This window comes from Eulemur rufifrons, chromosome 6 (assembly GCF_041146395.1).
Source record: "Eulemur rufifrons isolate Redbay chromosome 6, OSU_ERuf_1, whole genome shotgun sequence".
Lineage (NCBI taxonomy): Eukaryota > Metazoa > Chordata > Mammalia > Primates > Lemuridae > Eulemur > Eulemur rufifrons.
The window spans coordinates 93,330,122-93,342,868 of NC_090988.1; the positions used below are offsets into that span (position 1 = coordinate 93,330,122).

At 36.0% G+C, this 12,747-nt stretch overlaps 1 protein-coding gene across 1 annotated transcript; it reads right to left on the reverse strand.

The window, feature by feature from the left end:
* Nucleotides 1-10,862: 10,862 nt before the first annotated feature.
* Nucleotides 10,863-11,804, reverse strand: LOC138384531 (olfactory receptor 5B2-like). Its single transcript, XM_069470045.1, has one exon. The coding sequence runs from the start codon at nucleotides 11,799-11,801 to the stop codon at nucleotides 10,863-10,865; it is 939 nt and encodes a 312-aa protein (XP_069326146.1). The 5' UTR covers nucleotides 11,802-11,804.
* Nucleotides 11,805-12,747: the final 943 nt, after the last annotated feature.

The following is a 12,747-nucleotide window of genomic DNA, read 5'->3' on the forward strand; positions in this document are numbered from 1 at the left end:
TGTTATTCAGGCATCAGAAGACATCCTGTAGCAACGAGAATTAAAGGACAAGAGTGTTAATAGATATTGTAGGATAGATATTGCACTGAAATCAAAATGTTCTTATGCCATGTGCATTATTTTATTATATTAATAATGCATATTAAAGGTTCTCCATATCTAAACTTGAGCTTAACCACAAAATTTAGTGCATTAAATAACTATAGATTTACAAAAGTTAAACTAGAAAGATCTTCATGGATTATCTCATCAGTTTTTAAATTTTTATCATTGTAAACTGACATTTGGAAAATTTTATAAATTTTTCATATGACTTTTCTGTAATTATGCCAATTCAGTTTTTCCTGCCCTAGTGAAAGCTTATACTTCTGTTTCTCGCCTGGCAGGATTGGTCTGGATACTTTACATCTACATTCATTAATTCCTATCAATAATATTTTGAGTTTAGTTGTTACTTTCATTTATATTGAGAGGCACAAGAGATTGAGTAATTTATTCACGTTTACACAAGTGTTAATGGCAAGGTAAGCTTTGAACCCAAACACAGTGGTTCTCAAGCACGGAGGTCATAATGGTATATTAATCAAATTATTTTAGCTCAATTTACAGTTGTTCATTGTCTCCATTGGCCCAAACTCAGTGTTGGGGTTCCACAGTGAAGTAACAGAGACATATGCACAGCAGATGTCTTAGGACGACTGGAACAGTAGGGACACGTACAAACCACAAAGGCACTTCTGAGAGGAAAACACGACATCGGATATAGAGCTTGGGCTCTGGAAAGAGCTGCATATTGGCCCTAACATTTACCGCCTTGAAGTCATTGGTCCTAACCTAACTCCCCTGAAGCTTATTTTATCCATCTGTAGAATGAAGATAGTAATGATATTTAACTCAAGGTATTATTGGGAGAATTAAATGTGAACATGCATAAAAAAACAATGGATGAACGCTGGGTGATTAGCCAAACTGAGGAGGGCTGGCTATAATATTATTACTAAGATGGAGGGATGGACTTTATTGGTTTAGGAAATGTGTGTGTCGATATGCAAGACTTCAGGTGTGGATGAGTTTTGAAGTCTTGCAGCCTCCTTCAATTTGCTTTTACTCATACAGTGGAATCATTATAACTTTTTGTGCCCTCCAGTAATTCTTTCTTTGTTGCTGCTCCACCCATAACACTGGCTGCTCTAGGCCTTCAATGTAGCTTGGTTTTTTTTTTTTTTTTTTTTGCTTAGTTTCTTCCTTGAAATCCATATTTTCACTTGTGTTAAAAGAGTCTCCTTTCTTATACTCTTTCTTTCTCTCAGTAGCATCATCCCATATTTGACTCACACAGGTCAAGGGTTGAAAAATGATCATCTGTAACTTGACTTTAGCCTGTGGATCTGCTTTTGTGGCAATCTCTATGTTGTAAAATATTTCATTTGAATCTGTTCTTGTGTAGGAATAGTGTTTTAATTATTTTTACTTTAATATGAAGCCTTTGGAAGGATATCCATCCAATGCTAACTACTAGTTCCTCCCATCTTCCTCATTAACCTTTGGCAACTTCACTTTACAAGCCAACACCTTGGAAGCTTTATGTTTGCCAAGCTTAACCCACATGACCACTTTTAGCATATACTATGCTAACCCAATGTTAAGCATATACCATAACCAGTTTTAAGAGCTTTATATATAAATGGATGTGTTGTGTTATGTATTTGTGTGTAGTATAAGTTAGATAGTGGTATTCTTTTTATTTTACTATTAAGGCAAATGGGGACTTCTGAAGTGTTTGATGCTTTACAGTTACACAGCTAGTATGAGGAAGATTAAAAATTAAAAGCCAGTTTAAGGCCGGGCGCGGTGGCTCACGCCTGTAATCCTAGCACTCTGGGAGGCCGAGGTGGGCGGATCGTTTGAGCTCAGGAGTTCGAGACCAGCCTGAGCAAGAGCGAGACCCCACCTCTACTAAAAATAGAAAGAAATTATATGGACAGCTAAAAATATATATAGAAAAAATTAGCCGGGCATGGTGGCGCATGCCTGTAGTCCCAGCTACTCGGGAGGCTGAGACAGGAGGATCGCTTGAGCTCAGGAGTTTGAGGTTGCTGTGAGCTAGGTTGACGCCACGGCACTCACTCTAGCCTGGGCAACAGAGTGAGACTCTGTCTCAAAAAAAAAAAAAAAAAAAAAAAAAAGGCCAGTTTTGACCTACTTGTCAGCCTGTGCTTTTAGCCATAGCACTGTCAACGTGTACAGACATGCTAGAAATAATAAGGATGAAATTATGGGAAACATGTTAAAAAGAAGTTTGGAGTTTGCTAATTCTCTTTGGTACTTTTTTAGCTTAAGGAAGAGCCACTTTACCCTTCTGTTTATTCTTTACCTCCAATGAGAGGCTAATATATAGTGAACAAGATGAAATGACTACATAATCACCTACACTATTTTTTTGACTAATCTTTTTGAGAACAGCAGCATAATGATGTTTCATATGTATCAGCTAACTCCCCACTGATGGAAGTTTTGATGTTTACACCACCAGCTTCACCTCATTCTTTTAGAAAAATGTTGAAAACGTTGATTTCTGTGTTCAAAAAATGATAGTAGGTATAGCTGTGGCACTGCTTTTGTATGGATTACAGTTTTCACTAAAAATGTATATTGAATATAGAAGCCTACCTTGCTTTTTGAAGACAAGAGACAGTCAACCATGAACAGTGAGTTCAATATCAGAAAGTCTTCCCTGCACAAATTCTGTTAGAGAAGCTCTCTCTTGGGTAGTGGCCAATGGTTCCAAGGTCTCTAAACCAGGGAAAGATGGAGGAAAAGACATTAATATATGTTCAGATAATGAATCTACCATGAATTCTTTCTGTGCCCTTGGAAGAGTCACTTACCTCCTTCTTTATTGTTATAAAATAAACATAATAAAATTACCTCTCCCATATAATCCATAGAACTGTATTTGTTTTATTTATTTTTTATTTTTTTAATTTTTTAATTATTATGAGTACATAATAGTATGTATTTATAGAGTATACATGATGTTTTGATACAGGCACACAATGTGAATTAATCAAATCAGGGTAATTGTGGTATCCATTGGCTCAAGCATTTATCATTTCTTTGTGTTAGGAACATTCCAATTCCACTCTTTTAGTTGTTTTAAAGTATACTCTTATTGTTGATTATAGTCACTTTGTTGTGCTACCAAATATTGTTTATTCTATCTAACTGTCAAACTATATTTTTGTACCCATCAACCATCCCAACTAACAAATGAAAGAATGCCTATAAAACAACTCATTTAGGAGTTATCATTTTCAAGTCACTCAATATAATTTTTATCTTGAGGTGTTCCCTTAGCTATGGCTGCAGGCTCACAGGAAATCCTAAAATCAGGAGAGGTCCTGTGTATACAAATAACTGTTAACATTTGGATGAATAAAAAATGATCCAGTGAGTTAGGATTAAAGTCTGGTACCTCTAAAAGGAAGTCACCTGGAGTCATGGTGGATTTCAGAAGCTAATGCATAGAGCCAGGAGTGAATTAAAGAGATATGGTGCCCTAAGGGGATATCCCCCATGAGAGCATCTATAGCTCTTCTTCTTGCTTTCCTAGAGAAGACACAATTTAATTGCCTGCGGGGATCAAATTGGGTATCTCAAGTGTGCACATACGTTTTTCTGTTACTTGTTATTTTGTATTTATTTTTCCTTTTAATTAATATATAAGTTGCAAATAATATTAGGCACACACTTTGGTATTTATTTCTAAGAATTTTGTTAAATACATAGTCATGTAACCACTACCACAATCACCTAAACTAATTTCCTGAGCTTAAATGTGGTCAACCCTTTCTCCCATCTACTGCTTCTGGCAATTACTAGACTGTTTCTGTACAGACAATTTTGCCTTTGCAAGATTGTCCTTAACTAGAATCCTAAAACATACAATTTTCTTTTCTGTCATTTTTTAACTTAGCATTATACAGCTGAGGTCCAATAATTTTGCTAAATGTGTCTATAGTGGAATATTAGCCATGAAAAAAAGGAAATTTTGTCATTTGCAGAAACATGGATGGATCTGGAGGACATTATTTTAAGTGAAATAAACCAGGCACAGAAAGACAAATATTGCATTTTCACACTCATATATGGGACCTAAAAAGAATTAATCTCATGAAGGTAGTGAATAGAATGGTGGCTACTAGAGATTGGTAAGGGTGGTAGAGATTGGGAAGGGGTAATGAAAAGGTGTTGGTTAATGGGTAATACTGTTAAATAGAAAGAAAAAGTTCTAGTGTTCAATAGTGCAATAGGGCAACTATAGTTAACAATAATTTATTATATTTCAAAATAGCTAGAAATTTTCAAATGTTCCCAACATAAAGCAATGATAAATGTTTCAGGTGAATCATGTCCCAATTAGCCTGATTTGATCATTATATGTTATATGCTTGTATCAAAATATAACACGTACTCCATGAATATGTACAATTATTATGTATCAAAAAAATTAAAAATGTGCCTATAGTGGAGTTTTTTAAGTTGTGGAATAGTGTCTCATAATGGGAACTTTACACATTTTTTTTAAATTCCCAAGTTGAAGACCATTTGTGTCATTTCTAATGTTTAGTGACTGTGAATAAAGCTGACCTAAACATTGGCTAACATTTTTGTGTGAATATAGGTTTTTATTTCATTTGGCCAAATACCTGGAAGTTAGATTGCTTTGTCACATGGTAAATATGCTTGATTTAATGGAAATTCTCAAAACTGTTTATGAATGTGGCTCTATAATTTTTCTTTTTTGTAATGTATATATATACTGAATTTTTTATTGAAATATGGGAAAAAGTGCACATGTCATAAGCATACCACTCCAGTTTTCACAAAGTGAACACACCCGAGAATGACCACTCAGGTAAAGAAACATTGCCAACATTCCAGAAAATTCACTCTCACCTCTTTGTCATCATTACTCATCCCCAGCTCCCACCCCAACTAAGGGTGATCACTAGTTTTACCCAGTTTTAAGCTTTACATAATGGAATCCAACAAGATATATGTACTGTTGAATTCAGTTTGCTAGTATTTTCTTGAGGATTTTTACAACTATGTTCATAAGGAATTTTGGTCTGTATTCTTCTTTTTTGTTGTGTCCTTTCCTGGCATTGGTATTAAGGTGATACTGGCTTCTTAGAATGAGTTAGGAATAATCCTTTCTTCTTGATGTTATGGAATAGTTTCTGTATAAAAAAATGTCTCAGTTCTTCTTTGTAGATGTGGTAGAATTTGGCTGCAAATCCTTCTGGGCCAGGGCTTTTTTGTTGTTGTTGGTAGATTTTTTATTGTTCCTTTAATGTTGCTGGTTGTTATTGTTCTGTTGAGGATTTCTGTTTTTTCCTGATTCAGGCTTGGGAGGTTGTGTGTTTCCAGGAATTCATCCATTTCCTTTTTGTTCCCTCGGTGTTTGCTTGTCTATAAAAGTCTTTATTTCTCCATCACTTATGAAACTTATTTTTATAGGATACAAAATTCTTGGCTGGCAGCTGTTCTTTTTAAGAAAACTAAAAATGGGGTTCCAGTCTCTTCTAGTTTGTAAGGTCTCTGCTGAGAAGTCTAAAGTTAACCTGATGAGTTTTCCTTTGTGAGTTAGTTGTTGCTTCCATCTTGCTGCTTGTAGAATTTTTTCTTTCCTTTTAACTTTGGCCAGGTTGATGACTATGTGTATTGGAGATGTCCTATTTGCTATGAATCTTCCCAGTGTTCAATAACCATCTTGTATCTGGACATCTGAATCTCTGGTGATACCAGGGAAATTTTCCTCAATAGTTCCCTTGAATAGATTTCCATACTTTTTTTCCTCTTTCTTCTTCTTTCTCAGGGAAACCTATAATTCACATATTGGCTTGCTTTACATAGTCCCATATGTCTGTGAGTTATTGTTCATTCTTCCTTATTCTTTCTTCTGCATCTTTGAGTGCCTGGCTTAGCTTTTAGTTTTTTATTTTTATTTCAGGATATCATGAGCATACAAACATTTTGGTTACATTTTATGACTTTGCCTCACCCAAGTGAGGATTAGAGGTGAGCCCTTCCACTCTACAATGCTCACAGCATCCATTAGTTGTGCGTTTACCCCCACCACCCACTAATCCCTGGAGAATATTACTACCGTGTGAGCAACAGCCTTATCTTCAGGCTCTGAGATTCTTTGTTCTGCTTGGTCTGTTGTTACAGCTTTTAAAATTTCCTAAGTGACTCTTTCTTTTCTTAAGTTCTGTTATACCTTTATATTGTCTAGCTCTTTAGCCACATTTTCATTTTTTTCATTCATGTCCTGAAATATTATTTTGGCTTCTTTGTATTGGTTTTCAGCTTTCTTTTCAATCCCATTCATCTTATTTGCCATCTTATATTCTGAATTCCATTTCTGACATTTTGACAATTTCCTTTTGGTTGAGGTCCATTTCTGTAGCTCTTTGGTGACCCTTTGGTGGTATTAAACTAACTTGTTTTTTCATGTTGCTAGAATTCTTTTGCTGGTTTCTTATCATCTGAAACCTCTTCTCTCAGCTCTGGGTGGATAGATTTGTGGTCCATTTGTTCTCCTTTGTTGGGAGCACTCTGACTTAGTGAGAAGAAGGAGAGGTCCCTAGATGGTGCTTTTGTGACCTTCTCTGGAAGATATACCTGAAAGGAGAGGGGCAGATGCACTGAGAGTCTGTAATGAAGCTGTTTTGTGTTGTGCCATTCCTCTCTGATTATCACAGTCCACTCCAGTGCTGGAGGATCTTCTTATGGAGGGGTGGATTGTGCCCTAGGCTGCTGTTGAAAGCTTGGGTGGAGGGCTGGGAGAGTGTCTTTCCACAGAGGCTGTCATTGTGAGAGATTGCTCTGCCCAGGCCTCCCTGCTGCGGTGGCAGGGGGAGCTAGGCATGGCTATCTAGGCAGTAGTCATGGGTATCAGGGCTGTGACGGTTTGCTCCACTCAAGACCAGGTGGGATGGCAGCTCACAGGAACATAAATATATACTTCCTAGCTCTGTTGATAAAAAGTCCTAGAAGAAATGAAACAGCAGTACCAGCAAACACACCCAAGATCCAAACCTTGGGTTTTAAACACTATTCTCTATCAAAATAAAGAAGGGCTCTTTGTAGAAATAGTTGATTCTGTGACAGTGGTAAGGAAAACACAAGATGACTCTGAAGCGCTATGTAGTGCCGTAAAACTATAATAATTATGTACTTAAAAAAAAAAAACAACCAAGAAACCAAACCAAACCAAACCAAACAAACAAAAAAAACAAAGAATGAATTATGTCAAAGGGACATAAAAGCTAACTGAAAGATCTTCAAAAGGTGAAAGTTGGAATAATTAGACCAAAATATAAGAAACCTGGTACTGAATTATGAAGTAAACAAATGAGAACACACTAATGTAAATAATGATTGTGAATAAATAAATGAGAAAGAAGAGACAAATCTGCTTACAGAAAAATTCCAAATAAGTTATTTAAACACTGACCTTACCCGGTGTTGTTTTTCAACCCCTGGAGTGTGAGGTGGAATTAATGACTTGTTTCTAAAGAACACAGTATAGAAAGGGGGAAAAAAGTAAGTCTGCACAAGAGAAATTAAGCAAATTTATCTAGGACCTGTAGTCATGTTAACACCATCAGTTATAAGTCATGTTGATAGTGTATATCGTTGATATAATGTGATAAGAAGAGCAATTACTATCACTGGTATTACTTACAACACTTACAGTCTCAATAAAATCATGAGAAAACCACGATTTCAATTTTAGACATTGTGTGAAATATCTCACCAGTACTCCTCAAAACTTTCAAGGTCATCAAATTCAGGAAAGACAGACAACCTGCTATGACCAGAAGAGATAAAGGAGACATGACAACTAAATGCAAGAAGAGAAAAAGAATATTAGTGACCAAAAAAAAAAAAAAAAACCTAATGAAATCTGAATAAAGTCTTAAAATTAGAAAATAACATTGAGTCAATCACAGTTTTGTAATTTTGGCAAATGTATCATGGTAATATAAGATTATGACTTAGGGGAACCCAGGCAAGAATTTGTATTGGTTTTGAATGGCTGCTATAACAAAACAATACATACGAGGAAGCTTAAAACAACACATATTTATTATTTCACTGTTTGGAAGCCAGAAGTCCAAAATCAGTTTCCCTGGCGTGAAATCCAGGGAAAGATCTGAAATTAGCAAGGCCATGTTTCCTTTATAGGCTGTAAGGGAGATTCTACTTTTTGCCTCTTCCATTTTATGGTGGCTGTAGGTATTCCATGGCTGTGGTCATATCACTTCATTCTCTGCTTTGGTGGTCACATTGCAGACTCCTCTTCTGTCCATGGTCACATCTGTCTCCTTATAATGATACATGGGATTGTCCTTAGGGCCCATACAGATAATCCATGATACTCTCTTAACCTTAAATTAATCATGTCTACATAGTTCTTTTAGGCAATACAAGGTAACATTAAAAAGTTGTGGGAATCATGATGCATAATGATTGTTCATTATAAAAGCAGATTGAATTTATTTTATGTTTGCCATTCTATATGGACATTTAGAATCATTTCAGTTAGTCATATAATTTATGTGTATGAAGTAATTTTTCAAATATAACTAAATATTAAACCTCAAATGATCTCACATTTGATGTCTTTTTATGATTCACTAAGCAATGTTTACTTGATGTGTTCTTTGTCACTTAATGAGATAAGACATCCAAACAAAAATTATGAGATGGCTTCAGATGATACACTTGATGATGGAATTTCCAGGAAACTATTGTGTCCAAAAGTGGGGCATATAAGCACCAAGTAACAATATAGATAAAATATTTCAGCAAAGCCAAAGATGAACTCTGCCTTTGAAATGTACTATATTTCTACCTAGAAGGTTTATGTTACAGATTATTTAGTATAATCCCCAATGACTCAAAGATTCAAGACATTGATACAGTTGAACTCAAGGCTTAATTATTTTTTCATTCATTTAACAAATATTTATTGAGAATCTCCTATGAAACACTCTCATTTAGGTATTGAGGATCATTTTGTGAACAAAACAGATAATTCACTGTTCTTATGGAGTTTACATTCTAGTTGGAGTGGGATATACAATAAACAACTTGCAAATACACAGTAGCAGAGTGTGGATAAGGACTATGAGGGGCAATACAAGGTGAGAGGGCAGCGCACATGGGGAGGGAAGAGTGATTATTTTATAAAGCTGATCAGGGAAGGACTCTATGACAGGGTAACATTTAAGCAAAGACCTGAATAAAGTGAAGGAGCATTCCACCATTCCACACAAGGAACAGCAAGTACGAAGGCCTTAAGGTTGGAGCACTGTTGGAGTTGTGAAAACATAACAAGAAGATCAGTGTCAATAAAGTGGAGTGAATGACAGGGAAAGTGATGAGGGATGATGCATCTCAAATAACGTAAGAATGAAAGAGCAGTGTTAACATTGTCAAAGCATTCGCAGAGAGACGAATGTACATTTTTTGTTTCTCAGTGCACTTTTTAAACAGTGTGAAAGTTGGTAGTAATATACAAAGAAATTTACAGTGTTTTCATTTTTACTCCATTTTCTGGTATTCTGGGTATTTTATCTTTTTAAAAATTAAAATATGAATATGTTGGCTCTATGAAATGATTCAGTCAAGACACAAATATTAATTCACATGAGATGCTATATTTATGCATTCTGGATACAGTGTGCCAATGAAAAGCACATACTTTCATTTAATAGTATATCTCTTTTTTTCTAGAATCAAGATTCTTAGAACAGTACCCAACTGAAGAAATAAAAATATTAAACATAAATGTATATTCTGATACCCAAATGAAGAATTTAAATTGTTATCATTAAATATTAATACGAGTGTATTGGTCAGGTTCTCCAAAGGAACAGAACTAATAGGGTATATAGAGATAAATAAAAGGAGATTTATTATGGGAATTGGTTTGTGAGATTATGGAGGCCAACAAGTCCCACAATTTGCCATCTGCAAACTCAGGAAGCAGGAAAGCCAATGGCATAATTCAATCTGAGTTCAAAGGCCTGAGAGATGTCGAGGAGGAGTGCGGAGACTGGTATAACCCCTGGCGACTGAAGGCCTGAGAACCAGAGGCTACAATGTCTGAGAACAGAGAAGATGGATGTACCAGCAGAAAAAGAGAGAAAAGTTGTCCTTTCTCCACCTTTTTGTTCTATCTAAGTGAGCCCTCAATGTATTGGATGGTGGCCACTCACACTGGAGAGGGAAGATCTTCTTTACTTTAATCGGTCTACTGATTATTATTAGTCTCTTCTGGAAACACCCTCACAGACACACTCAGAATAATATTTTACCAGATATCTTGCTATCTCTTATCCCAGTCAAATCAACACATAAAATTAACCATCAGGACTTTCCACATTATATTTAATCCTGGCAAATTTTCCATACTCGTGTGTGTGTCCTCATGGGACACCTTTATGCACTTCTGTTTATGGGATTGTTTGTGCTCCTGTTTCACATGCACTTGCATTGATATGTGGTGAAAATATGTATATTTTATAATAGAATAAATGAATACATCAGTATCTTTAACAAGGTTTTTGACAAGCTAGCCTGAAGATACCCATTCTTATTCAGGAATTATGTTTCTGGACATTATGAAAAGACAGTCTTTTCTCTAGACAATAGACTTTTGAAAAGGTAAGAGTATCACTTCAGATATTTAACTTCATTGTAGACCTTAAAATGTGATTTGGGACATGGGTAAGATCTGAGAGAAATGAAACTAGGTTACAGTACACCTTGCACTGTTAAACTCACAATCCTAGAGACAATTTTGCCCTCTCAACCACCTTTTTGAATGCACTCTTAACTTCTTTGTTCCTCAGGCTGTAGACCACAGGGTTCATCATGGGGATGACCATAGTATAGAACACAGATGCCATTTTATCTGTGTCCATGGAATGACTGGAGCTGGGCTGTATGTACATGAAGATGACTGTCCCATAGAAGATGAAGACTGCTGTTAGGTGAGAAGCACAGGTGGACAAAGCCTTCTGGTGTCCCTGAGCTGACTGCATCTTTAAGATGGTAATAAATATGAACACATAGGAGATCAAAATAACCAGAAGAGCAAAAACAACATTAAAGGTTGCAATAAAAACCACGGCCATCTCACTAATGTGTTTATTAGAGCAAGAGAGGACCATGACTGCTGGAACATCGCAGAAAAAATGATGGACCAGGTTGAACTTACAGAAACAGAGACTGAATATGTCCCATGTGTGGAAGGAGGCATTTAGGAAACCACAGACGTAGGAGCCTATGGCCAGATGAGCACACACACTCGTCGTCATGGTGGTGGTGTAATGCAGAGGTTTACACACTGCCGCGTAGCGGTCATAGGCCATTGATGCCAACAGGTAATTTTCCACAGTGGCAAAGACTCCAAAAAAGAACATTTGAGCAGCACATGCATTGTAGGAGATGAGCTTGTCTCCTATAAGGAGCCCAGCCATGACCTTGGGAGTGACAGCTGAGGAGTAGCCGAAGTCCGCCAGGGACAAGCTACTGAGGAAGAAGTACATGGGAGTGTGGAGACCAGAGTCCAACAAGATCAATACCATCATCCCCAGGTTCCCAGTCACAGTTACGAGGTAAATGAGAGTGAGTAATATAGAGAGGAGGACCTGGAGTTCCGGGGCATTGCTTAGTCCTAGAAGAATGAACTGTGTCACTTCTGTACAGTTCTCCATCAGTGCTATTTGTGAATGAGGAGAAGTCCTTTAGCAATGAGAAACAAAGGATTAGAGTGATAAACAAAAAAGATTTAAAAATGTATAAATATAATGTGCATTATTTAATTATAGCAAAAAATTTTACTTTAACACTATATAGATCTAAAACATAGGCTTGACAACCATATTTAGTGCATTAATTATCTAGAGTTATATTGAATTTAAATATTCTTTATGAATAATCTCCCAGTTTTAAATTTTATAAATATATAAACTGATATGTAAAATATTTAATGATTTTTCCAAGATGACTTAGCTGGAATGACTTTATCTGTTAATTTAGTTTTCCCTAGTCTAGAAAAAGCTTATTCTTCTATGTTACTCACATACCAGGAACAGCTCTAGAAAATTTACATGTATATTTATTGATTCCTTTCAACAATATTAACTGAGGTTGGTTAGTTATTACATTTATTTAAATTATGAGGCATATAAGGTTAAGTAATTTATTTATATTTGCACAGGTATTAATGCTCAAGCCAATCTTTGAGCCCAGGAGACAGATTCTCAGATACAATGGTCTTAATTGGATATAAATCAAATTGAATTGGAAGCAATTTATAATTACTCATTGTCTTCATTGGTACAAATCAGTGACTGAGGTTTCACAGTGAAGAAACTGACAGACATTTGTACATTAGAAGTCGTAGGATACCTGGGGCAGTGGGAGCATGTACAACCCAGCAGAGGAAATTTGAGAGGAAGACAGAACATCAGGTATAGAGCTTGGGCTCTGGGGAAAGGTGTATATCAGCCTTACCATTTACTACCTAGGCAGTCTTGGTCCCAACTTAATTTTCCTGAACCTCGTTTATTCTAACTGAAAAATGAAAATATTAATGAGACCTGCCTCAGGGTGTTATTTTGAAAATTATTTTAAAAACCATGGATAAAATTCTGAGTA

Bases quoted from the DNA above. Each gene is read 5' to 3' on its own strand.
- LOC138384531 (XM_069470045.1), bottom strand. From the start codon at position 11,801: ATGGAGAACTGTACAGAAGTGACACAGTTCATTCTTCTAGGACTAAGC.